Source organism: Microplitis mediator, chromosome 4, assembly GCF_029852145.1.
Source record: "Microplitis mediator isolate UGA2020A chromosome 4, iyMicMedi2.1, whole genome shotgun sequence".
NCBI lineage: Eukaryota > Metazoa > Arthropoda > Insecta > Hymenoptera > Braconidae > Microplitis > Microplitis mediator.
Genome location: NC_079972.1, coordinates 3,460,554 through 3,487,876, shown reverse-complemented (window position 1 = coordinate 3,487,876; position 27,323 = coordinate 3,460,554). Strand labels below are relative to the sequence as shown.

Sequence of the window (27,323 nt, the reverse complement as noted above, 5' to 3'; positions counted from 1 at the left end):
TTTAAGAGTTAATAAAGTATAATAGTATGTATTAAGACTGAATAATAAAAGCAATTTGGTGAAAATATCTATTTCGTTCCGTGTTACAACTGCCCCTGCACTGTGTTACAACTGCAGCCCACGCGCGCTGCCATCTTGGCCCCTGACTTTAGTTAAATAAATTGATTTTTTAATAAGTTAACATTGACTTTTTACAAATTAACTAAGTCAGTCACATAAAAGATACAATCAGCTAACTTTCTGACAATTTTTAAGTTTACTATCTTGAAAAAAACAAGTGGAATCGAAAAAATAAAATTTTTTGTTACAACTGCAGCACCTCTCCCCTATTTATTAGTTTGTGACCAACTTGACGACAAGCTGTCGACAACTTTAGCATTTGCAACTTTTGGCTACAAGTTACCGTCACATTCTGAGAAAGTTGACGCCAGTATGGAGCCGCAACTGGAATGCAGGTTTCTTGAGAAAATGGGAGGCAACTTACCGTCAACTTATTGAATTTCCTTGAACTTTTACCACCAACTTTCTCAGAAAGTGTCGATCAACTTTGGAAGTATCAACTTTTGCGTGCATCGTGGGGTCCAGTTGCGGCTGTAGTTTCACGTCAGTTTCTCTCCAACTTGGCTATCAGGGTAGGTTTTCTCTGTGGTTTTCCTACGCCACTACACCTCCATTGCACAAGGGAGGTTGTAGGGCATCACCGTAATGATGCAGCACAGTATAAGCACAAGTCGGGCCACAGCCGCACAATGAAGGCAGAAAGAGAAGTAGAGCAGTTGCGATATAAAGGCAAAAAGTGTAAAAGGCCGTTACTACGGCTATATACTAGAAAAACAATTAAAATTTAAAAAAACGATAGCAAGCTATAATAAGCACATGGGATATATTTAATAGAGAATCATTAACAAATAGTAATTTTTTAAAATGGTAATTATTAGTAATATTCGTTTTTGGTACGTATTTTTTTATTGTTAATAATAATTTTATTACTTTTGATTTATTATTAATTATTTATTTTTTAATAACATAATTATTATTATGAGTATTGAATTGTACAATATACAAAAATAAATTTAAATATAAAAGATAACGTCTTAAAATTGTATATTTATATATTTTGAATACTATCAGTTACCGCTTTTACACGTGTCCCTGGCAAATCCGATTCACAGTGAATAACGGCAATTTACTGTGGCACAGTGAATCACGCCAAACTCACGTGAATACACCGTAATATCACAGTGAATTTTCGGTAAAATCCCGTTAAAACATCGTAAATTACTGTGATTCACAAAAACGATAATAAGTCATAATCACGGTGACTTCACGGTGAATTCACTTAAATTTACGGTAATTCAAAATGATTCAGGGTATCACAGTAAATTACCGTGATTTTGGAGGTGAGATGGATTTTTAGTGATACAATATATGCTATTTGGTTTTACTATAGTTATATTGAGAGACTTATCTTCAGCGACGTACTTACATTACATTAATAGAACTTTAAGTGCGTTAAAACTTTATAATATTAAATTCAAAGATTATGATAACTTCAGGTGATTGTTGAACAATTTATTATTAGAGATATAACCGACAAAATTATATAACACTCACCATTATACCCTTGCTAGCAATGTGTATAGCAACAAAATCTCAATGTCCGGGATAGATTCTATTGAATAAAATATATTAATATATTTTATTTTATTAGATAGAATTCTATCTAATATTTGAGGAATAATTGAAATAAGAAAACTAGAAAGAATTTTTCTTAATGTCACGGATTAAAATAGTGAATGTAAGCTAAATCAAATATTCTGTTTGTAAGTATAGAATAAATGAAGTTATTTTGAGAGAACAATTTGTCTTTTTAATGAGTTCAAAGTCTTATGAGTGTCTAGCTAGAACCTAGGTTTCGTTTTGAGCCTCATTGAGAAACCTTCTGATACGCATTAGTACTTGAATTTAAATGAATCAGATATTACAGTTTTCTATACAGTTGAGACACTATTTTTTTTACGATAATAATGATTGTATTATGTAATTACCTTTATTCTAGAATTCATTTTGATTCAATTACCGTGACTAAAGATTCAAATTACGCTATTTACGGATAAAATCACTAGAATTTTACTGTGTATCACGGTGAACTCTCACGGTAAATCACAGTAAGTCTCAGTGATTTTCACAGTGATTCAACGTGAGTCCCGACTATGCAGGCACGCGCGAATTTGAGTGCATTACGGTGAAAGTATACTCGTGAAAAATGAAACATATATGGCCATGTATGGCCGTATATAGTTCATAAATGAAGCATATATAGCCATACATGGAGCACATATGGCCATACATGGACATACTAACTTTTTCAATACAGTTATGGCCATATATAAATCATATAAGGCAATACATGGTTTTGTATGACTATGTATGACCGTTATTTATTAAACATATATGGCTGTATATGACCGCACATAGCCCATACATGGGCATGTATGGCCATACATAATTGTAGTGTTGAGTACTATCCCGGATAGTAGTGGATGCAGTCTAGATAGCATACAGTACTGTCCGAAATTTTTCTTTTACAGAAAATACTCAGCACTATCCCAGAGAGTTGCCATTACTATATTGTTTTTTCCGTGTTTGATATACACAGTAGAAAAGGATTCGTCAAAATCAACACACACCGTGTGTGAAACGAACGTTTTACACTTAGTTATATGTTACTTTAACATGTGTGAGTGTTAAAAAAAGTTACACGCGTATACGTTAAAAAAATAAATTTTTCAAGAATTCTTTTGTGATGGTCGACATTATTTTTAACATATTTTGTGTGTTGATTTCACAGTAACATATAAAAAGTGTTACTTTCGAATAAAATGACATTTTTGTATGTTAAAAAATCAATCGATTGCGCCAGTTCAAACAAGACAAGTACTGTGCGTTAAATTGACACACAAAAGTGTTAAAAATTCAACACTCAGAATTTTAACACACGTTTTTTTTACACGTCGACGATTCGTTTTTTACTATGTACATTTCTTAACATGGGATTCTGTTAAACTATATTGAATATAATTTCAACTATATGTTTATCCATGAAAAGGGAAACATACATGGCTATGCATTGCCGTATATAGTTCATACATGCTCATGTATGAACTATATACAAAAATTTTATTTCAATTTGTTGCGTAAAACTAATAAATTCTGAATTGTAGGCGATTTTATGGCAAATAATTAAGGCCAACCTTTCAAGCTCTGTAACTCGAGTTTTATTAGTCATATCCACTTGCCTCTCATAAACTTTTTTGTAGCGAAGCTCATGCCCTACAAAAACTTAACACTGCTTATTTTTAAAAAATTTTTTTAATACCAAAAAATCAAGTTGAAACCGGAAAAAAATTTTTCTCATCTTATATAAATGGGAAATCGAATTGCTGAAATTTAAAGTCAAAATATAAATTGTTAAATGTCTCTCAATATCTTTGAAATTTTACGAAAGAGGTATCAGCTGAGCTACTTTTTGGTAAAATTAGGCAATTACTCATAATAATGATAATAATTTAAAAATAATTTAGGGTGCACATAACATCTAAAACTTTCGAATGATTTTCAAATATGAATAGCTTGATTCGATGCGAAATAAATAACTCGTAAGTTCGAACTATTCGCATAGTTTTAATGCGTAGTTATGTATAATCATATTTGATAGCGCACTGTCTGTTTTTATACTATCTTATACATCATATATACCCGGTAACGGTTTTTTTTTACCACTGGGGATCTACCGGAGTGATGTCCGAGTACACGTACAATTTGGCAACCGTGTTCAAAATACTTATTTGGGCGCCAAGTGATTTGATACTCACCAAATAACAATTATCAAAAATCGACTCAGGGTGGTGGATCGGGGAAAGGCCAGGCTCTTAAGATTACGATAAATAATTGATCAGAATTACAAAAAAATTAAATCGTCATATATTGAACACAGAAAATAAAGTGATCGGAGTTACAAATAAAAATTATCGGTTACAAAATAAAATATAATTTGCCGGTTTCGGCTTGACTCGATATAAACAAAATTATCAAAGAAATTAATCGTACTTGATCGAAAGGTAAAGTCAGTTTTCACTCAAAATAAAAAAAACAGTCGGTTCTAACGAAATACTCGACTGGTGACGTCAGAGTATTTTACACAGCAAGATCGACTGCCACAACGAATGAGAAAGAGATAATCCGCAATTCTCAGAAAATGTCGAGTAAAATAAAATAAAATAGAAATAATATTTTATTTCGGTAACGCGTTAAATTGCACTATCATACAGTTATTACGCGTAATTAATTATTTAATTAATATTGCACAAACGCACTTCACTTATTTATCGAAGCTCGTTCGTACTTTTTGTTCTATTTTCGCGCCGAGGCTTCGGCTTGTTCACTTGTTCACGAAGGCGGTCGAAATTATTTCTCGCGATTGATTGTTCGTTGATCAAACTCGGATTGTTCTTAAAAGTCGTAAATCGCGTTGTTCAAGAGTCGGAATCGAAATTGTTCTATTTGTTTGGGAGTCGAATTGTTCAAAAATACAGAAATTTCTGTACGTAGTCGATATATCAAGTCATATATGACCGTATCAAGCTATGTATGGGCATATATGACTATGCCTGGCCAATTTCTATACATGGCCATATATGGAGCATTCATATATGGCCACGTATGATTCATTTTTCACGGGTATAGTGATTCACAGTAAAATTGCTGTGATTTACGGTAAAAGTCCAGTGATTTTACCGTGAATCACCATGACTTTACCGCGAATTAGATTCGCCAGGGGTGCGGAAACTGTGAGCACGGACTATTGCTGTAAGACATCCGCTGCATCGACGTCATTGAAACATTCAGTTACCCCTCAATTGCGCCCAAAGAAATTTTATTTTTTTTAATTATGAGAAACTCCCGTTACTTAAAGTTTTTATGATTTTAGCCTTTTTTTGTAGAAATATTATATTTATGCAATTTGTGATCAATGTTGAATGTCACTGCTGTGTCTCCGGATGTTATCTCCGCGCGCTCTTAACACTCGTGAATGCTGCATGGGAGAGAGGGGGGGCTCACTCGATGTGTTGATATTGATATATGACTCTGTTTATTAGTCACTCTTCAATTTTATATTCTACGATAAGAGTAACGACGAAGTCATATGAACTGGGTGAGCACACTCTCAAGAGCGCACGGAGACGAAATTGCTAGTTTTTTTTATTTTCTGTAACTTTTTCAAGTTATTAAAAAAAATAGTATGAAATATATAAATCAAAATTTGAAATTTTCGGAGCAACTTGACACATCACTGTGTACCATAGCATGTATATTTACGGATATATAAATTTAAAAAAAAAATAAAAAAATTTTTGCTTGTAAAAAATAGATTTTTTAAAATAACGAGTCGGCTTCGGTGTGAAAATGTTTGTTTTATCGCAATCTTTATAAGTAAAAAGTTTTGCAGAATACCATTTTTTTCAAGCCTCAACCTCATTTGTATATAAAGTTTTATTTAAAGTTCAATTTTTGATAGCTAATGTTCTATTAATTATCATTAATTGGCATAAGTTTGATAAACTAAAAATTGATCCTATTTGTCCGTGGACATTAACGATGTAAGTCTTATCGTTTTCTAGAAATAATTAAAAAAAAAAAGTAATTTTTTTATCACTGACTATTTATAAATTTTCGGAAAGCACCTTATAATTCTTATCTAAAAATCTAAGCTAACTCGTTTCGTATCAATTGATATTGGCCAGGTGCCCATACATATACTACTTTAAAAATAAATGTATGTTATGTATGCGTTAAGCCTCAAAAAATGTCGAGCCCTTTTTTAATGTTGCTGTTGTTATACATGTATACGCATTACAGTGATAATTTAAAAGTATTAGTTTTCTTACAATCGGCCAAATACGATTCACAGGTTTTCAAAATTGTTTCGATTCAATTTCGTGGACGTATGGAAAATGTTTTTTTTACAGGCTATCATCTTTCGATAATTATTATATTATAGCTATTATATTTTATTTCATACATAAATTCAGTTAGATGATACAAGAGCAAAAAGTAATGGTTTTTGGAGTTTACCGCTGTAGGGTTAGTCTAGAAAATACTTAATAGTTGTCCCAATTAAAGAGTGCACCTCGAATTTTCACCCCCTTTTACAGAAATTATTCGAAGTATATGTGCTCGACTATCAACAAAATCCTATTTCATTAGTATGGGGATGAAATGCCGATGATACCTGAGGTATACTTTTTAATTGAGACTACTATAGACCATCATATTAGGGAATTAGTTTTGATCAATCCAATTGTTCATTATTGTATAAAGTGAAACATGTTCAATATAATAACTGATAATTCATTTTTGATCATGAAAGTATTAAAAAATTCTGAAGTTCAACAGAAAATATAAAGCCATTTTTTTTAAATTCATAACTTTAGATAAAAAATACTCTAAAAAAATCGTTTTTTTTTCTTTTTTAGTTTCTATGTTCATAATTATTATCTGAGTTCATCACATAGGCTTCTGAATATTTTCGATAGTCGTGACACGCTTGTAGAATAGAGTTAACAGTTGAATATTTTACTTCATTAATATATTCCTTATTTTTTTAATGATTTCTTATAACTGCGAGTTCAGTTGTTAACAGTAACGTTGTTGAAGGTAACTTCAGTACATGTGACGGAACATAATTTAATTTCGATTTCTGCAAAATAAATTTGTATAATCATATTTAATGCTTAAAAATACTATTAATGCAATAGAACAAAATTAATTACCCAGATCCTGGAAAATAATAAGGGGGTGGTCTTTCGTATTCCGGTCTTAGAGGTGGAGCTCCTGGAGTCACTTGATATCTAGGTGGTCCGCTATTCGAAAAATTCCTATAAAAATAAGCAATTTTAAGAATAAATATATGAAATTTCATACACTAAAAATTAAACAATCAATATTATACACGCATATAAAAATAATTGATATTTCTGATATATATGTGCAACGGTAGGAATCCTGCAGGCTTAAAGTGACGTCAAAAGTCTTAGGTTATGGCGTATTTTCAAAGAGACCGAGTACGCAGTTAGATGGGTGAGCGTAGCGAGCCCGGAGATGACGTACGAAGTTTCATAACTGCAGATAAATGCTATCACTTCAAGTCTACTGAGAATCCTACCTCTGACCATAACGTAGTGAACAATATTTTTATATTGTGTATGTACGTTAGGGTGATTCGAAAAAATCGAATATTTTTTTTTTAAGAAAGGTCCTCCTCATCGCAGTTTTCCATTTTTTTCTTTAGTCTCTTATATAAATGACCATATCTCATTATTTATTAATGGTTTAACCAAATCATTGTACATGATTTTATAGGAAATTGAATGCTCTACAAAAAAGGATTTGTGTGTTTAAGCGATAACTTTTACTTTTCAAAAGATGTTCGAGATCAAAGTTTGAAGAATATGTTTAAAAAAATTTATTTTTTAATGATTTTCTACGTCCTTGAAAAATAATTATTGTCAAATGAGCGTGACATGTTTTTGTAGGAAATTTAACGCTCTACAAGAAAGGTCTGAATTGTTTAATTGATTTCTCTAACCATTTAGAAGATATTCGTTGCCGAATCTCAATGCGTTTGAATTTCAAAAGTTTTTTAATAACTTTTTTAGATTCATCAACTTAATTCATGAATTTTATAAATATTCATAAGAATTTCAGCTCATGTCAATAGAATAAACGTTTTCAACTCTTATTTAAGGGGTTAGGGGTACTCAGGGGTATGAAAAAATGATGATTTTCAATAATTTTTTTTTTGTAGTTAATTACTTTATTTGACAAAAATAAAAACATAGCTTTATTAGAACACGTTTCGATTTGACTTCACGAAAATTTCAAAAAAAAAAATTAATAATTCAAAAAGTTATCGCTGTTTTTGTAGAGCCCGTTCCTCCCGAAGTCCTTTGCGGTGATCATCATAAGTCCTTGGAGATTCATCTAAAATCAATCGGACAAGAAAAATTAGTTTTATTAATAGATAATCTTGTGCCTGATCGAAGCTTTTTTTTTTTTTTTCGAAATTAACAAAATGGCGGCCTCAGGAAATTTTTTTCAAATTTTCGAGAAAAAAACCGACAGTTTATTGTTAAAAAAAAATCGAAATTTTGAAAAAAAAAAAAAATCCTTCGATCAGGCACGAGTTTTTAATGTATTTCAAAAGTACAATAAATTTTATTGAAATCTACCGAGCAGTTTTTAAGTTACAGTGATCACCAGTTCAGAAAACATAGTTTTGAGAAAAACGCATTTAAAGTTTTGCTATGGATTTATGTCGAATTATAAGAATTATTTAATAACTTACACTGAGTCATCTATTCCTGGACCATATAATAGCTCTTCAGCCGACATAGCAGCTTCCAAAATATCGATTTGCTGGTGCCTACGTTGCAATCGACCTTCTCGGGTGTTATCATTAGCGCGCTTATCTGCTACTTTGATACGTGCAGCATCCATTCTTTCTGCATACCGATGAGAATTAGGCCCACAATTAAGTCCTAGTGTATTCATCAAGACTAATAATGAATTTATACCCTCATTAAATATACACATAGCAACGTATGCAGCTATTTGTACGATGGTAAAACTAGTATTTACCGTTTTTGGGCATATTTTCCATACTAGTTGGTTAAAGCTTTCATTATTATTCTGATTGAATCCACCTACACATCTTGAAAGTAAATTTTCATTACTAAGATCTTCGTATATAGGCTTGATAGCTTTTAAAACATCAGAAGGTAAAGGAGAATAATCGTGAGAAAAAGTATCAAGCTCTCCTCTTGCTTCAGCGCGCTGGTAAGAGCACCAAGATTCTTCGCCTTTTGGACACATATCATGATTCGGTTTTTCATCACTCGAGCCGTAGTGATAAAAGGTTGCCATTATAGCAGATTTCATATTTTCAATAGAATCACAATGCCGGCGTATTGCTAAACCATAGTACACAGTTAGTTTGTCTATTAATTTTCCTGTGAGCTTACCTCGACCACCAAGACCTTTTTGTTTACTCTTCAGCGTACGTAATCGACTCCCCATCCGCTTTTGGACATGCCCTATACATTCCTTTTTATTTACAGTTGTATTTTCGTAAGGATCTGATTTTATAATTCCTGAATAGGTCTTGGAGTCACCATCACCAATATAGTTGGCATACTTAACTCCATATTTAGTTTCAGAATACGAAAACATTTCGACCATCGCATCCACCTCCATTTTCCCAGAAGACCCTTGATGATTAGCAGAACACACATCTTCATGCGATTGATACCATTCCTCGAACTCAACAGTATTTGTTTTTTTTTTCCAATACTCACATAGCTTACAATATGCACTTTTAATGTTTATGTCAAGAATCTTTCCAGTAAAATAGCCAATTATAGAAGAAACTCCAAATGACGATGTATATCCCCGTTTTTGCCAGGTTCCATCTCCCGATACAGTTAGATGATTTATATCTTCATTTTCAGTTGTTGGCATTGCTTGCTTTTCTTCATTCACAGCTTTCGTCATGAAGGTTTCTGCGACGGCTTTACTACAATTCAAAATCTGTTTCAGTAAAATTGTATGCGTAGATTTATCTAAAAAAGACGGCATGTCCATCAGGCCGCAAAACTTGCACAATCCTTCGTATCCTATTCCTAGTATTCTCATTACAAAAATGAAACGTCTGTTTATTTCATAAGAATGCCCAACGAAAGAACAGGAAGGAATATATTCATTTCCACAGTTATTACATGCAACTACAATTTTGAATCCCAGCCCACGTGTACTTGCTGTTTGAAACACTACATTTCCATCACATTTTTTACATTTTATAAGAGCAGAAATTGCAGTGAATACCTGAATAAAATTTATTATTCGAAATTCAGTACTGCTGTCTTCAGGTACATCATCTTCAGTGTTTTGTTTTAATTTTTTAGAAGATGTACTCTGAATACTTTCATCACGTTCGGCTGTTTTCGGATTAAAAACATTCTTTCTTTTGACTGAACGCGACTTATTAATTTTTTCAGAACTCCGAAGTTCTCTTGAAACCTTTCTAGAATCACGTCCCATGGTTAATAATTTAATTCACTTGAGAAATAATTTATCACAAAACTATCGACTGATCAGTGCAACGACTACAGGTATACTGGCAACCAAAAATTATTTTTCAGTTCTTGTACTACCTACAAATTGTGAATATATGTAGAAGGATATATATATATATATATATATATATATATATATATATATATATATATATATATATATATATATATATATAATTATAAATACATTAAAATGGGGAGATATTCATGACAATGAAACCCGAAAGGTCGGTTGCTTGCAGCTGTTTCTAGCTACCTGCTCTCGAATGCCACGTAGCACCCGAGCGTCCTTTGGTCATTGTTAAATAACTCGAAAAGAATTTGTCGGATTCACTTCAAATTTTCACACAATATTTTTAAAATATTATACTTTAAGAAAATGCAAAAAAAAAAAAATCGATTTTTTGAAAATTCTGACTACCCCTAACCCCTTAAACCTTTTCATAGATGTGAGTAGCTTCACTTTTGGAAGAAGAGAATAACACGTCAGTTTATTATTTAGAGATAAATTAAGATCCATTTTTAAAAACTAAAACTTTCTTATTTTAGAAATGTCATTATGTATATCAATATAAAAGAAAACAAATTCTAATTAATTATACATAATCGATTTATTTTGAATCAGAACTTACGCAAATAATGTGGTTGAGTTTGAAAAGCTCATAAGAAACCAATGCCATACAAAAGTATTTTCGAGCTTGGAGAGCTCGAAAAGTTATTCACAACAATGTTTTCGAGCTCCTTGAGCTTGAAAACAGCGGGAAGTTTTAGGGCTGGCCCGCAGGGTCAACCGGTATACAGATTTTTTTTTCTATTTCTCAAATATCTCAGAATCCATTTGACTAAATGATCTAAAATTTGCATGAAATCTAACTTCAAGAGAACTCTTTTGAATGCCACAAGAATCATCTAGGCCGTTAATTTATTTAAAAAATATGAGAGGCTTACATCCGCACATATACATACACCCATACGATAAAAATATATATCCGGATATATCCGGGTCAATCTGCATATATGAGACATACATTTTTATATATGTCGTTTATATGCAGATTGGCCCGGATATATCCGGATATATATTGTTTTCGTATGGGCACACACTACACACATACATGCACACATGCAGACATCCCTCTCAAAATGTCTGGATCGCTTCCTAAGACCTCAAAATCTCGAAATCTAATGAAAACTCGATTTTTAAAAATCGGTGTGAAAACAATAACTTTCCGAATTTTCGAAAATTCGAAATTTTCTTAGTGGGAAGTTGGAAAAGATAAGTTCGAATAGCCTCATATTTAAGGTCTATACTTGACTATCACTTCTTCGTAGAACTCATTCATTTTCATAATTTTTCATGAGAATTTATTGGATCATATAAGATTATTTAGACAAGGGTGCACACGAACGACTGACAGTAAGAGAGAGTGTAACATTACGGAGAGTCACATTAGGGAGATTCTACTGTATATAACACTCACCAATCTACCCTTGCTAGCAATACGTATAACAACAAAACCTCAATGTCTGGTATAGATTCTATTGAATACAATTTATCCTATCTAATATTTAAGGAATAACTGAAATAAGAAAATTATAAAGAATTTTTCTTAATGTCACGGATTAAAATAATAAATGTAAGCTAAATTAAATATTCTATTTATAAGTATAGAATAAATGAAGGTATTTTGAGAGAACAATTGGTCTTGTTGATGAGTTCAAAGTCTTATGAGTGTCTAGGTTTTTTTTTGAGCCTTACAACTCAGCAAACGCAAGAAAACATTCCTCAGGAAGAGGGGAAAAGGTAGAAGGATTACGTTACTTGGTCTATCAAAGTAAAAGTGAGTGGGATATGCAGTCCGAATGTGTAATTGCAGTATAGGTTTGTAACCTCCCATCCTCATAAAAGTATGAAGAAAACCCCTAAACACTATACAGTTCTCCAAAAGTTATGCTTTCCCTTCAGATATTACAGTTTTCTACACAGCTGAGACACTATGTTTTTTACAATCACAATGATTGTATTATGTAATTACCTTTATTTTAGAATTCATTTTTATTCAATCACCATAAATCAACATTTAAATTACGCTATTCACGGGTAAAATCACTGGAATTTTACTGTGTATCACGGTAAACTCTCACGGTAAATCACAGTAAGTCTCAGTAACTTTTACAGTGATCCAGCGTAAATCTCGATTATCTAGGCACGCGTGAATTTGAGTGCATCACGGTAAAAGTATAGTGTTTCACAGTAAAATTGCTGTGATTTACAGTAAAAGTACAGATTTTATCGTGAATCATTGTGATTTTACCGTGAATCGGATCCGCCAGGGTAAATAAACTCGCAAAAAACAGTAATTTCGTTTTCAAATAGAATATGTTTAAAGGAAAGAGCTCTAGCATTGTTATATTTTACTTACTTAGATGATTGATCGGAGTATCGTGAGTTATAGTGAGAGCTTCTTTGATGAGCTTCAATAGCTCTTGCTGGTCCAGTGTACACTCCTGCTGAAGGACTATCATAACTCTCGACATACATATTAGAACTTCTACTATGGCATTCATGATTTTTGTCATGTACACTGAAATAATACATCATTGATAAAAAAAAATCCTGCTCTTATTGTAGAAAAATATATACTTTTATAATAATCTTATGGTTGATAAATGATCATACTTTTCGTTGAAAGTTTTTAATGATATAATAATAAGGTAAAAAAAAAAATTAGATCGAATTACTTTCCATCAAATGAAATTTTGTTGAAATTAATTCCACCAAATTAAATATTATTAAGCATGTCATATTAACATTCTTACAATTAAGTGTGATTAAAATCAAAGCAGGACTGAAATCTCTAGAATCGGAAAATGATTATAGATTTTTTCTTTTAAAGTGAATTTTCGACTCCTTTAGTCCTCATTCAGCAGTTTTTCTCGGATCAAACTCAATTTACCCTCAACAGCTTAACCCTCCGTCCGTCGTGCGGTCTCGCCACCCTTCGTTCGTCACGCCGCGGCGTTCCACCGCCATGTATTTAATATTGCGGTGTTGCGAAGTATCATAACTATGATTTTAAAAAATTAAAACCACACAAGCTTATACGACTGATTTTTTTTTTAATTTTTTAATAAAATAAAAATTTCGTATTAAATAAAAATATTAAAGAAAGAGATGAATTAAATGAGCTGGAAATGAGTCGCTGATGGTAACTGGCAACACTGCACAGAAATCCGAACAAATTCAACGCCCGAGTTTACTCGCGTCAGCGGCACATCGTCGCGTTTCTTAGGCTGTCTAACAAAAAAAATTACTTTTTTAATATTTAAAATATTGAAAAAATAATTATCATTCATTCATTCGATACTAAAAAGTACAGTAGAAGAACTCATAAAATTTCAAAAGACTAGGAAATTTTTTTTCTTTTTAAGTAATCTATTAATAAAAATTGCGGCGTTGCGCTCATAGCGCGATGGACGAAGGGTTAAGGTCATACTGACGGTTCTAGAATTACCATTCAGAGTTGAATGAAATTTGATATATTAGAAGATGACGATAAAAGAGATCTAATTAAATTTGTTTTTACTTTTTTTTTTTAAGATAAAAGAAAAAAAAGGTTCATCAGTTTAATTAACCCAAATTATTTTTTGACAGTACGATACTGGGAATTCGTGTACCCTGGTTAAAAATACTCATCGAAAAGAATTGAAAATTATTTCAATTCTTTTCAATCCATACAAGGATTTTAAAAAGTATTGAAAGGAATTCAATCTTTCATCATTTCAATTCCTTCCAATATGGAACTATTTTGGTATTGAGAAGGATTCAGAAAGATTCAAAAATATCAATTCATTTTAATTCTTTTCAATCCTACATTCGATCCGAAATATCGAACTATTTTGGTATTGAAAAGTATTCCGAAAGATTAAAAATATCAATTCATTTGAATCTTTTTCAATTCCTCGAAAGTTTAGAAATTTTTGTATTATTTTTGGATTCAATAGAATTGAAAAGTATTAATTTTATGTCCACATGAAAACCTTGTGGTATAGAAAGTATTCAAAAGTATTCAATTCTCATCTTTTTCAATACTTTTCAATGAGTATTTTTAATCAGGGTATACTCACCAATAAAAATAGTTAATAATTTCTAATGACAAAAATGAAAAAAACGAACCAACCCAATTACATTTCGTTTTTAATTTAATTTAAATGCTATAATAAATGTCATCCATACCCTAACGGACCCAAATTACGGTAAATTATGGTAAAATACCGATTTACCGTAAATTACGGTGGTTTTACCGTAATTTACGGTTGATTTACCGTAAAATACGGAAATACGGTAATCCACCGTAAATTACGGTAATTCGGTAACCCACCCGAATTTTTTTACGGTAGATTTATCGTATTCGACGGTAAATTTACGATAATCCACCGTAAAGTACCGATTTACCGCAATTTACGGTGGGTTTACCGTAATTTACGGTGAATTTGCCGTAATTTACGGTGGATTTACAGTAATTTACGGTGGATTTTCCGTAATTTACGGAAATACGGCAATCCACCGTAAATTACGGTAATTCGGTAATCCACCCGAATTTTTTTACGGTAGATTTATCGTATTCGACGGTAAATTTACGGTAATCCACCGTAAAGTACCGATTAACCGCAATTTACGGTGGGCTTACCGTAATTAACGGTGAATTTGCCGTAATTTACGGTGGATTTACGGTAAAAATACCGTGAATTTACGGTAACTCAGGTCTGCTAGGGATAGTATTTGTCTCAGTTTTAAAAAATTTTTTCCACAAAAAAAAAAAAAATAGCCACTTTTAGTTGGCATCAATAGTTTTTATCGAACTTTTTATATAATGACACGTGTTATTGGATCAAAAAAAAAAAGCATCAGACTTGTTCATTAGTGTTTTTGCTTTCTATGGATTTGCTTTCCATAATGTATTAGTGCGGTGTAACAAAGTAAACACGACTTAATGTTAGTGAAACGCGTGATTTGGAAAATTCGACATAGAGCCGAAACTCTGCTTCGCGTTCGAGGTGTGCAATTAATTCATTCATTTTGATGATGATTACATAATTAAAGAAACAAAACTTGTACCGTTACTTTGTTTTGTAAAACTTTGATTAAGTGGTCCGGAAAAACGGTTAATGAATCAATTTTATTATTTGCAGGGCTTTAAGGTAAACATGAAGCCGTAGAAAATACCTCACAATATTGACCTTTCTATCAATATATGTGAAGTAATGGTGATTGAATAAAAAACCATAAAAAGTCATTTTTTGTACGTCTCCGAATCAATGTTAGGGATGAAAAAAAATTTATTTTTTCTGAAAAATTGAAAACGAGAATCGAAGGAATTTTATACAAGTTTTTGATGCTGCCCTCAAAGTTACTGCACGATCATAAGTTGCTGAGATATCCGTGATCAAAGACAAAAGAATCCTTTTTCATTTAAGACCGATGTCTCAGCATCAAAGTGTCGTACAAAGATAATAAAAAAAGCAAATTATAGCTGAATAAATTTAATGATTGAGTTTTGCATTGGTTTACATAAAGAAAAAAAATCACCCGAACCCGTTGACCCTAAAAGCAAACAAAACAAAAAAAATTAGGAAGTTCTTGTCTCGAGCTATTTCTCATGATTGCGTGATAACGATGGCTAAAAAAGTTTTTTTGTCAAAAGATCCTCTAAGCTAGAAATTTCAACCTTTGTAACGTTTTTTTTAAATTTCGCTATGAAAACCGACGATTTTCGAAAAATTTGGGAAGTTATTGTTTTCACCCCGATTTTTAAAAATCGAGATTTCATCTGATGTCAACTATTTTCTTTATTTTATGAAAATTATCAGATTTAAAAATTTCTGCGAAATTCATTATTATGACCTGAAAATTATAAAGATTACAAAAAAAAAAAAAAGTTGATGAGCACATCATTTATTAAAATTGTCGATAAATAAAATGCAGAAATTTAAACGCCTGCAACTGACCTCAATGACGTTCAATTTATCATTACTTCACATAATTCTAATTGCAGGTATGAGTACATTACTTATGAAAATTTTTTTTTTTGCATTTTCAGAAATTTATTTTTTTCAAACGCAGCGCGATCCAGGTTTATGGAGTGGTTAATTAGTATCGTACCTACTTAAACTTTATTCCATACGATCGGCAGCGATGAGCAGATCGCATACCTACATTCCCAACAGCTCCCTACCTAAGAGGTGAGCATTGAAAATAGCCGGTTTACTGGTTAGCTTCAGTACTTGAATTAATTGTATTTATTGACTAATCACGTTAATTAAATGTATAGTTGAGTTTCGGTCCTAAATCAACTTTCAAGACACCAGGATTTGTACCAAGGCCATGTGAGCTAGTTGAGTTCGGTACAAACAAAGTCAATGATGGTGAATATGATAAGGTGACACATGAGTTGAGTTGTATATAATAAATTATTAAATTGTCAAGTAAAGTATTACATCTGTCTACTAATAAAGATGATTAAACTTATCTAACGAATGTTTTAATTGGCTTGAAATTTGAATGTTGAGTATCAGGCTGAAAAGTGCTGTCGGTAGTGGCAGCATGAGATAGTAAATTACCATATATAAGGGAATTACTCGAAATGTCTGCATATTTTTACTCAAAACTAACTATATTAGAAAATTGTTGTGATGGATTGACGACTAAATTGGGTGATATATTGCTCAATATCTTATTAGATGAAGAGAGTAAAAAGTGGGTAAAGAGATCAGCAAACCTAGTGAAGACTACAATTATTATACAAATTTATTGTCACGACTAAACAAAAAAGATACTAATTGCGAGATTCATAAAGAATTTATTTGACAAAAATTTAAACCCAAGAAAATCAAATTGTGTAATCGTCTACTTTAAAAGTCATCATAACCACATATTAAATAATAGACAAGCCAATGTCAGTGAATTTAGAAATTATACGCCATTTTTTCGTTCATTAACACTAAAATTTATTGACCTAATATGGCAGTAATAATCGATTAATAAACCCACGATAATTGTATCATTCTTATTATACAATTTTAGTGTAGTTCGCGAAAAAATATTTTTAGAAGACAACACATACAAAGTAAAATTTTGAATCTACTTGATTATTAATTTGAGCTGCAATTACTGAGCCAAACAACACACAAGAAAGTTTGATGTTTACCACTGTATTTATTTATAACGAGGGATATAAAAATTTTAAAATTTTGATTAAATTTTCTAAATGCAATGAAGTAAATCTCTGCAAAATTTTATGAAATTAATAAGTTTCATTAAATTTCAAAAACACGATGAAATAAAATTTGATGATTTCAGACGTAACGAGCTTGAAAATTCCATTTCTAACGGTATTTTCATTCTACATTTTTGCGTGCAAGTTGTGGTTTATTAACGCAAAGATTTTGAGTTTTTTGCACAAGTATTCTACACTATCATTCATGTATATTTGTTTATTAAAATTTTTATTATCTATATATACAATCGATTTTTTATATACTAAATAGACAGTTAAAGTATAAATTTTATATACTCATTTCAGCATAAAATATTAAATTTAAACTTTTCTTATCCATAGTTTGACATTAAGTCTCTTTGCATTTCACATAAGTCTTATTTTTAGCTGACGTACAATTATTTTTGGCCAATCTGCGAAATAATTTCATATTATCATCATCAACAATATTTTTTAACAGTTAAAATTATTAATACAATTGAAAAAATTCTAAAAGCTTACATGATAAATCTTACGAATAATAAATGGTTTATCTTTCAAATGGTATATGTATGTGAAAATATCACTAGTCTTGGAAATGAATGACATTAAAAAAATCATTATTTGTATCAAAACAAGGTCATCACTTATTAATGACTTGTAATATATATCAAGTAATGTAAATCATCGTTAAATATTTATTGCACTTCGGCTTGAAATGTACTATGGTTTTTTACTTCCACTTTTAACTTTTGTTCAGTATTTTGAATATTTTCTCGTTATTTCTTCCTTATTTGCATAGACATGCATCACAAAAACAGAGCTTGTGCCATTTAACGTTTACTCGAATTTTATGGTGATAAATATATTTTTGAATAAATATTATCAGAATTATTTTTAACTCGTAGTATGGCTACAAGTGCCAAATAGATTATATATAATTATTTTGTACATATTTAATTTATCATTAATGCATCACAAGTAACATTAATTCAGTACCTGTAAGAAAAAATAAGCGTCAGTATATTGCGTCGGAAATAAGTTTTGTTTTATGACTTCTTTTTCTGTCGTAGTGCCCCAGAAAACCAATAGAATCATCTTCAAAGTGATTAAACATTCCGTGTTTTAAACTGTGTTTCCATAAATCGACTGTCTTTTTTTTTTTTTTTTGGTTTATTAAAAATGATAATAATTCAACTAATTTTATGTAAAATATGTTATATTTATTAGCTTTTACTAATACTAATAATTTTGCAGCAAAACCGTCGTCTACGGTATCGAACTTATTACTAGTATTTCCTAATTTATCACCCGAGTCAAAATATTAAACTTACATGTAAATTACGTTAACTAATGAAGCTTATATCTAACTTTCATGAGCTTAAAAGTCTTACATTAAGAGTAAATAACTTAATGGGCTTGGTTATAACTTGAATTAAGTTAATTAAAAATATTAGCTTGAATTGAATTGAATTGAATTTAGTTGGTTTAACCGGGCACTCAGCTTGTGTTAGCCATTGTACCCGGGCCCATTGAGGACAATTTTATAGTTATCGGAGAGGATCGCGGTCCTGGTGATCACTGTTATTAGGCTTTGCTTTATTGCCAGTCTACCTAACAATGAACTTGCTAAGCCCACTGTTCTTCCGACAACTATTTATAATTTGACTACTGTAGATACTATTGATTGTGAGTTTATAGGTGGAGGAGACATAGTTTTTATTTCGGTGATTCTCCGCCTCGAGTCCAAGGAAACACGTCGTGGGACACAGCCGCTGTCAGCAGTCCCCACTAGTTCAGGAAGAACCAGGACCTGGCGTTAGCTAAGCCCTCCGTCGTTCTCCCATCGCTATGAGTCCTAGCCTTCAGCTACCGTGGCCATCTTACGTCGTGTCCTTGTCATAGGGGGTCTTGTCATCCGAAATTATGTCTCCTAAGAAGTTAATGTAGTTGTTATTATGGTCCATCTTTCAGAGCCCACTGTGTAGGATAAGGAACTTATACAATGGAGGATGCCTGTTATCCAAGGGCAACGTTGGTGGTGGAGGACTCCCTCTATCATTGCTTCGACACATTGGCTTACATCAAAGTTAGAGGCTCTGCGAATGTTTATGGGCCTCTGCCGCCACCAATGCTCGGCCAATACAGGTGTTCTTCTTTGATAAGAAGCCGCACCCGCTAGCCTAGTCATAGAAGCAGCAGAGCCCTGCAGATTCGATCGAGTTTTTGTGTTCCGCTATCATTTTGTAATGAAGTGGTCGCCACTTCAATTCAATCAAAAAATTGTCGGAATTCCACCACCAGGGAGCTGCCAATGTAATACACATAAATAGTATTGTGAAAATAAAATTCATTGGTGCATGCCGGAATCGAACCTGGTCCATCGCTTTGGTAAGCAAGTACCTTGTTCGATAGGCTATTGCCAGCCCAAAAAATATTAGCTTAATTTCAACTTACACAAAATAAAATTAACTGAATTTATGTGTACGGAGAAAATGTGACTGATCGGAACAACATTAAAAATAAGTCACCGTAAATAGTAATAAAATTTATAATATTAACTAGTCATCACCTGAAGCTGTATATTTTTCACCACAATCCCTCTTAGGGTCAGATTTTCGTGAAACACGTATTTTATGGATGGCTGCACAGAATCAGAAACATCTCAACGAAATTTCTATTCTGCAGGTCTGATAGTTACAAAACGGGAATAACTGTATTTTTTATACGCCCGCGATTCCCCTTGAGAGTCGATTTTTATAAAACATTAGATAGATACTTACGGAAGATAAGGAACATATCTACCAAATTTCAAGTCTGCAACTCTAACAGTTAAAAAATAGGAGTAACTTTATCTTTTATGCACTGTGACGAGACGATTTTTTCTTCCGGTAAAATTGTCGTTCGCGAGTAAGATTCATTTAGTTAACCGATGTCGTGATAACCAAGAGGCCTGAAATTATGTAACGACCCAGAGCAATGCCCATCCTTAGAGATCCTAAGTCGACCCACTGGAATAGACTATGGCCCAGTGCTCTGCAGTTTACCTTACAGGGACATACGCGGCTGGCTTATTTTAAATGAGGACAGTTAAGCATATGTGGCACCATCTCTGAGGGAGAAACCAAAGCTTAACTGAATTGATCCACTCATTGAGCGACAATGTGAGCTCGCTTAACACTGTTACAGATAACAATAACTAAGGGCCCTATCAATTCTCTTAGAGCTACGCACTTGGTGCACAGAAAATTTGTAACCAGACTACATTTTGGAGGAAAGAGCGTCACTCTTGATTACCGTGTGTTATGTACTGGACGTTTTCTCTTGAGTCTGCAATTAATACTTCGTTTGTTTTATAAAAACAAAATCTCAAACTAATTAATTGGGACGTGATTTTATACTGTTGACTTTGTTGCTTGGAGCCTTATGATAATTGAAAATTATCAATCTGTAAATATTGTAAATATGGTGAATATTGAGAGAGTACCTCGTTAGTTGAGAGCAGTAAAACCGTAACTCTTAATTCTGGTGTAAATATTTCTTTCAAATGTTAAGTGTAAATAAGTAGTACAGTTACGACAATATCGTTCCTGGGTAGCTATCACGTCACGAGTCCAGGCCTTAAGCAACAGGTCTTATGTAGAAACTAGCACGTGAGAAGATCGGAATTCGTAAACGCAAGTCTGTCGACGTATCTCTCCACTCCGAAGAGGAGGCTCCCGTTTCAATCTGCGGTTTCTCACGGGAGTTGATTTTTATACAACACGTATTAGAGATGTACCTGAGGACGATAATGATATTTCTTGCCAAATATCAAGTCGGTAAGTCTTATAGTTTCAAAGAATTCGTGATGAGTGAGTCATTGGTAAATCTTTTAAATATAAATAAATTATCCTTCTCGTAGTCGAGAAGTGCTGATTACTTCAGGTGACATTCAGAAACTTGCTAAGTTTAAAAAATCAAATACAAAGAAAAATCTATTCACTCTTGGTCAGTTATTGGCTATAACATAGAGCAACTAGCACTGCTCGGTTACCAGAAAATTACTCCAGGAAGATCAACACTTACTCAAGTTTGAAAAACAAATTTTTCTCACATTTGAGAGGTTCCTGATGATCACCTGGAGTAATCAGCGCTGTTTGTCTGTGACGGAAATAATTGATGTTATGTATTTTGTTACTATTTACTGTGATTTCTTTTTAATTTTATTTTTATCAACCACATTTTCGTACACATAAACTCAGTGTGACTTTGCTTTATTTTATATAAGTTGAAAGTAAGCTGCTATTGTTACATAAGTTGAACCAAGTCGTAATTAAGCCCATTAAATTAATTAAGCCTGAGATAAGTTTATTAAATAAGTTTAAATTAAATGTAAGCTCTATAAGTTAACGGTAATTGAGTGTAAGTTCAATATTTGGGCTCACATTTACATTATCGGTAAGTATTCATTCTCTCATGTATACTGTTTCTTATCGACTGCTTTTTCGATACTAACGCGTATAAACGAGCTGTAGTATCTTGATCATTTGTAATTTTGTAAAATAGTTGACCGATTGTTTAATATTTCTAGAAAATAAAATTTGAAACTAAAAAGATTGGAGAATTCACAAGTGAACACCTCAAACGCCTGTGTTATAATTAAAATAATTAATTGAACTTTATAACTCAAAAGGGATCATTGTTTTCTCTATCAAGTTGTAGTGAATGTATAGTCCAAGCATGGTGATTTTATATCACCGGCAGAGAATTCACTGTCGCAAGATGGCTTTTTCGCGGTGAACAACTAGTTCTAAGGCTAACAAATTATTGGAAGACAGAGTCAAAACATAAAGTTTAAGATCATAAACTAAAGCTTACTAGGCAAGCTTTTAGATACTTTTTACGAAAATTGTCTATGAGTATTAGTTTTAAAGTTATATGAGCTTGAGAGTGGATAAAAACTGATTTTTTCGAAAAATCGTGGAAATTTCAAACAGCCATAACTTCTTAACTACTCAACCGATTTAGCCTATCTTCGAACTTGATCAAGATAATCGTCTATAGAATAAGTGTAGAAAATTTCATTAGGGTCCGATAAGAATAGTAGGCGCAATCGTGTACTCAAAATTGTGTTATATTACATATATATACATACATATATAAATTTTTATATGAATGGTATTTTTGAACCTTACTCAACCAATTACGATAGGTTATGACAAATTTCCTTGAAAAATCGACCGCGAGGACAAATACAATAGCTAGATTTAAGAAAAATTTAACTAAAAATTTAGCCATCGACTTTCTCGTATAGTTGGTAATATTTATTTCAAATTTCAAGCCTGTAGGTCTCTTGGCCAAAAAATGTGAAAATTTTTATTTTTACGCCCCGCACAACCCCATCAGTGCTGATTAAAAAAAAAAAACTTTACACCATCGATTTTCTCAGATCGTCAGTAATTTTTGTTGTGCTATGGCAACGGTTGCTACGTCATCTTGTAGTAGCCAATCAGAGAAGTGCGTTTCGTAGTTAGCCAATGAGAAGAGAGGATTCGGTAAATTGCTAAAAAGTAAACTTTGAGTAAGAGTTTCATGAAATCCGTTCTTAGTGAGCGTCCCCGTTGAGAAAGGAGTATGCATGCCAAATTTCAAGTCAATAGGACCTATAGTTTCGGAGATTTCATGATGAGTAATTCAGTGAGTCAGTCAGTCAGTAGTATTTCGCTTATCTATATATAGATAAATATATATGTATTCATGTATTCATATATGTACAATGAAATAGAAATCGAATAGTCGGCAAAAGATCGATAGACTTATGGGAATACAACTTCACATTTATATTTATATACATACCCACATGAAAATATCATATATGGTAAACATATATTAAAAAATCTGAAAACCGCCTGACCCTGCGGGCCAGCCCCAAAACTTCCCACTGTTTTCGAGCTCAGGGAGCTCAGAAACATTATTACTTGTAAATTTTTGAGCTCTTCGAGCTCAAAAATTTGTTAGGCTGATGAAACATGCCTTCACTGAAAAATTATAATTTTTTTCCGACGATATCTTTGAATAGAACGAACCGATTTGAACGTTTATGATGGCAATCGAAAGGGCTCAACAAGACTTAAAACTGATTACATTTTGAGGCGAATCGGGCAAGTGGTTTATAAGTTATACGCAAAAAACAAAAAAAATTCTAATTTTTATTCTTCATATAACTCGTAAACTACATGACCGATCTATCCCAAAATCTTATCAATTCTAAGTTTTGGTGTGCCCTTTCGATTTTCACCAAGTACGTTCAAATCGGTTGACACACACACACACACACACACACACACACACACACACACACACACACACACACACACACACACACACACACACACACACACACACACACACACACACACACACACACACACACACACACACACACACACACACACACGTCCATCAGGGAATAGTCAGAATAGCTTCCTATAACCTCAAAACATCTGATGAAAACTCGATTTTCGAAAATCGGACCGAAACCAATAACTTTTCCTTTTTTGAAAATTTGCAATTTTCCTAGCGGGAAGTTAAATATATATGTTACAGATATAAATATATATGTGACAATACATGAAATCTCATATAGAATTATAGATATAGATTTTAGCCAATTTTGTTGTATTTATATACATGTTTCCTCTTATATGATTTCATCTATTTCCGTACAACTTCAATATATTATTTATATATTTGAGAACTCATAAGTTTAAATGTATTAAAAAATAAATTCCGGAAAAAACAAATTATAAATACATAGATAAAATCATATATAATTATATAAAATTTTATATAATTTTGTATAATTATATATGATTATATCTAATTTTTAAAAAATTTTCATGTTTAATTATACATTTGATATGCAATTAATAATTATATATATAATTTAATTAACATGCAATTTATTAAAAAAATTTTATGTAAGCAATATTTTTGATTCTTCTTAATACAGTGAAAAAATTGTCCATCATGAATAATTTAATCATATTAAAAAATGATAAGAAATTGAAATTTATTATTGATGATTTTATGAAAATATTTGCCAGATTATTAGAAAATAACATTTATTCATAACTTTCTTTTATAACAAATTATTAGTTTAATTAATAGTTTGTAAAACGTATTAAAGCACATTGACAGAAAACTATTTAACTATAGAGAAAGATTAGAATAGATCTATACTGTCAAGAATAGTAAAGACGCATATGAATGTAGTAACGGTTCATGTCAGAACAGGACTGAGTACTGTTCTGGATATTAATGGTGACTATTTGGACAATAACCAGTCATATGTTTCATGTACTGTATAGCACAGCACTGGTTACTGTTTAAAAAGTAATAGTACGTGTTAAGCTGTGACTCACTCCTGTTCTAATATGAATCAGTCATGTTAAAATGTATTTTTCCTTATGTTGTTCGTCGATTACTGCGCAGACAATGGGATAACCTATTTAAGTCAGCTAAAATTCTATGGGTATGGACTCGTGGTGGCTGTTGGTTCAGCCCCACACGCTAAAGGATCTTTGATCTAATCATCGATCTTACGAAATGTTAATAATGAGCTTGTGCTCAATATTTGGCCATGATAATATTATGGTCTAAAAGACGGGACACTCACAGCGCGTGGATACCTGAAATAGGTGAGGAAACGATCCTCTGTAAAAAGGAGATGAGCTTCAGCTCCGTTATATTAATTATTTATAATACATAATCTTGAGCAATTTTAATAAAGTGAACATAGTGTCTTCGAGCTCGAAGATCAGTCATTTTGCTCATCGTTCTTTTTTAACTGCAAACTACTCGGAGAAATGTTTCTTATTTTGAATAAAATCGAAGTTCTCTTAAGTTATAATGCATGGTAACCGGTTTTTTTGAAATGTTGATTATAGGAACGGCGCCTATATATATTATAGTTATTATTACTACAATATTATAGTAATCGTTACCATATATTATAGTAACGTTTACTATAGTATAATGAGAACGATTACCATAATAATTATGGTAATCATTACCATCATTCTTTCACATACGATATAGGAACTGTTTCCATAATGATGGGAATTGTTCCCACACTTATGAGAACTTTTCCCGGAAAGTATGGGCATATATCCCATAATTCCAAGTAATCATTACCATAACGGTATGGGATGATATTTCATAAACGTACTACGAACGGTTATCATAAATTTCTCTCCGTGTAATAGTAAAATTGAATCAAATGATTGATTCATAGATTGATATATCTTTTTCTGTGTGGGACTGTATTTTAGGAGAATGTTATAGAAGATTTCAATTAAATGTTTGGAGTTATATAATTTAAAAGTTGCTAATATTGATAAATATTCGAACTATGATTCTTATTGTTAATAAATCAAGATACTTACGACTCAACGAGAGGTCCTGGGTAAGGATCTGACTTCTGATATAATGCACTTAATTTAACACATAAGACTATGGTTGGCAGAAATAAAATAAGACACCAACCTACACTAATCCAAAATCCATTCTACAACGAACAAAAAAGCAAATTGTTATTATGAGTATGATTAGTTATTACAATCAACGGAATAATAAATTTTTAATAGCTTACAAATGGATCAAGAATTTCATTACACCCAGCTACAATTGTAGCATTATAAGCATAAGAAACAGGACTACATCGACCTATCGTATCACGTGCAGTTTTTATCAAGTGTTCCAAAAAATCATTCACTTGATGAAGGAATGCATCTCCAAACTTCGTAGCAAGCTGTAAAAATTTAATGTTGTATTGATAATAAATTGAAAATAAATAAAGTCAATTAATTATGAATAAATTAAAAAAATAAAAATTATACTAACAATTTGTACATATTTTGGACCATCTTTGTTCAGAAATTGTTGAGCTACCATTACTTCATTTACTAAACTATGAATTGCTTCTGACATAGAACCATGATTGAATTTGATATGTTCTTGAAGTGTGAGAGCACTTGTACTAAGTTGTTCACTTAACAATGTCATGGGTAAGATTAAATCTTTATGATAATGTTCTAAATCATGAGCATTTTTTAGGAGGCTGTCGCTGATATTCGCTTGACTATTTGGCAATGCAGTGGCGATTCGTCGTAATTCATTTGCAAGGTGCTCTAAATTAACATTTGTTATATTACCTTTTAAACGTTCTGCATACTGATAAAATTTTATGTCACTCAAGCCACTTTGAGCTAAGTCATTTAACTTTGATGTAGCACTCTCTGTAAGTATCACAATTCCCGGAGAAAGATTTATCATTTCCCGTAATTGATCAATTGTACTACTAATTGCATAACGCTCCACAAAATTTTTAAGTGAATCTAAATCCATTAAATATTCTAATTTCAAAACCTTATATAATGTTTCATTCGCGTGACACTTAGTTACAATCCAGGTTATATTAATATCTGCCTCTAAATTATTCGGATAAAGTAACTGCTTAACTTGAACTATCTCATCAATTAATCCAAACATACGATTTTCATTAGGGTTTTGTAAAGGCTCACAAATTGCACGATGAGTCATAACTCCCATAATCATGTGAGCTGAAGTTATGACTATTAAAACACTCGTCAATAGAAATATTATCCATACTGCCATCATAAGAAAGCGCGCACCAGTTCCTTTGTTGCAACAATCATCTCCAAAACCATCAGGACGCTTGCCACAAATACCACATAATAATCCAAATGTCAAAAAAGTAAGTATTGTTAATAATACACTAGAAACTCCAAGACCAAGGTAATACCTGCAACAGTAACATTATTACAATTCTTTCATATTACTCGTTTTTGAGGAAAATTAAACTTCGTAC

At 32.0% G+C, this 27,323-nt stretch overlaps 2 protein-coding genes and 1 long non-coding RNA gene across 8 annotated transcripts in view; 1 reads left to right on the top strand and 2 right to left on the bottom strand.

The window, feature by feature from the left end:
• The first annotated feature begins 682 nt into the window (after positions 1-682).
• LOC130666349 (uncharacterized) lies at positions 683-16,713 on the top strand. Its single transcript, XR_008989660.1, has 3 exons — positions 683-953; positions 16,295-16,436; positions 16,526-16,713. It is a non-coding gene; the product is annotated as an uncharacterized LOC130666349 (long non-coding RNA).
• The window catches only part of LOC130666347 (prominin-like protein), a 41,740-nt gene continuing 18,378 nt past the window's right edge, over positions 3,962-27,323 (bottom strand). For 2 of the 4 annotated variants that reach the window (XM_057467230.1, XM_057467231.1), the window contains 6 exons: positions 26,336-27,257; positions 26,085-26,243; positions 25,879-26,000; positions 12,617-12,778; positions 6,834-6,938; positions 3,962-6,760 (listed from right to left, as the gene is read on the bottom strand). In XM_057467230.1, coding sequence (XP_057323213.1) covers positions 6,748-6,760; positions 6,834-6,938; positions 12,617-12,778; positions 25,879-26,000; positions 26,085-26,243; positions 26,336-27,257 — 1,483 coding nt within the window. In that variant the 3' untranslated portion in view covers positions 3,962-6,747. Of the gene's footprint in view, positions 6,761-6,833; positions 6,939-12,616; positions 12,779-17,725; positions 17,884-17,971; positions 18,449-25,878; positions 26,001-26,084; positions 26,244-26,335; positions 27,258-27,323 lie in introns of those variants that run through there. The other 2 variants (XM_057467232.1, XR_008989657.1) reach the window with 2 other exon arrangements.
• Positions 6,971-10,276, bottom strand: LOC130666348 (uncharacterized). Of its 3 annotated transcripts, none has more exons than XR_008989658.1 (3): positions 8,701-10,276; positions 8,408-8,600; positions 6,971-8,043 (listed from the first exon to the last, which is right to left on the bottom strand). XR_008989658.1 is itself a non-coding variant. In XM_057467234.1 (2 exons), the coding sequence occupies exons 1-2, from the start codon at positions 10,156-10,158 to the stop codon at positions 8,040-8,042; spliced, it is 1,755 nt and encodes a 584-aa protein (XP_057323217.1). In that variant the 5' UTR covers positions 10,159-10,276; the 3' UTR covers positions 6,971-8,039. The 3 variants fall into 3 exon arrangements, 1 of the variants encoding a protein (XP_057323217.1); XR_008989659.1 differs by having other exon boundaries at positions 8,408-8,564; XM_057467234.1 differs by having other exon boundaries at positions 8,408-10,276.

Bases quoted from the DNA above. Each gene is read 5' to 3' on its own strand.
- LOC130666348 (XM_057467234.1), bottom strand. From the start codon at position 10,158: ATGGGACGTGATTCTAGAAAGGTTTCAAGAGAACTTCGGAGTTCTGAA.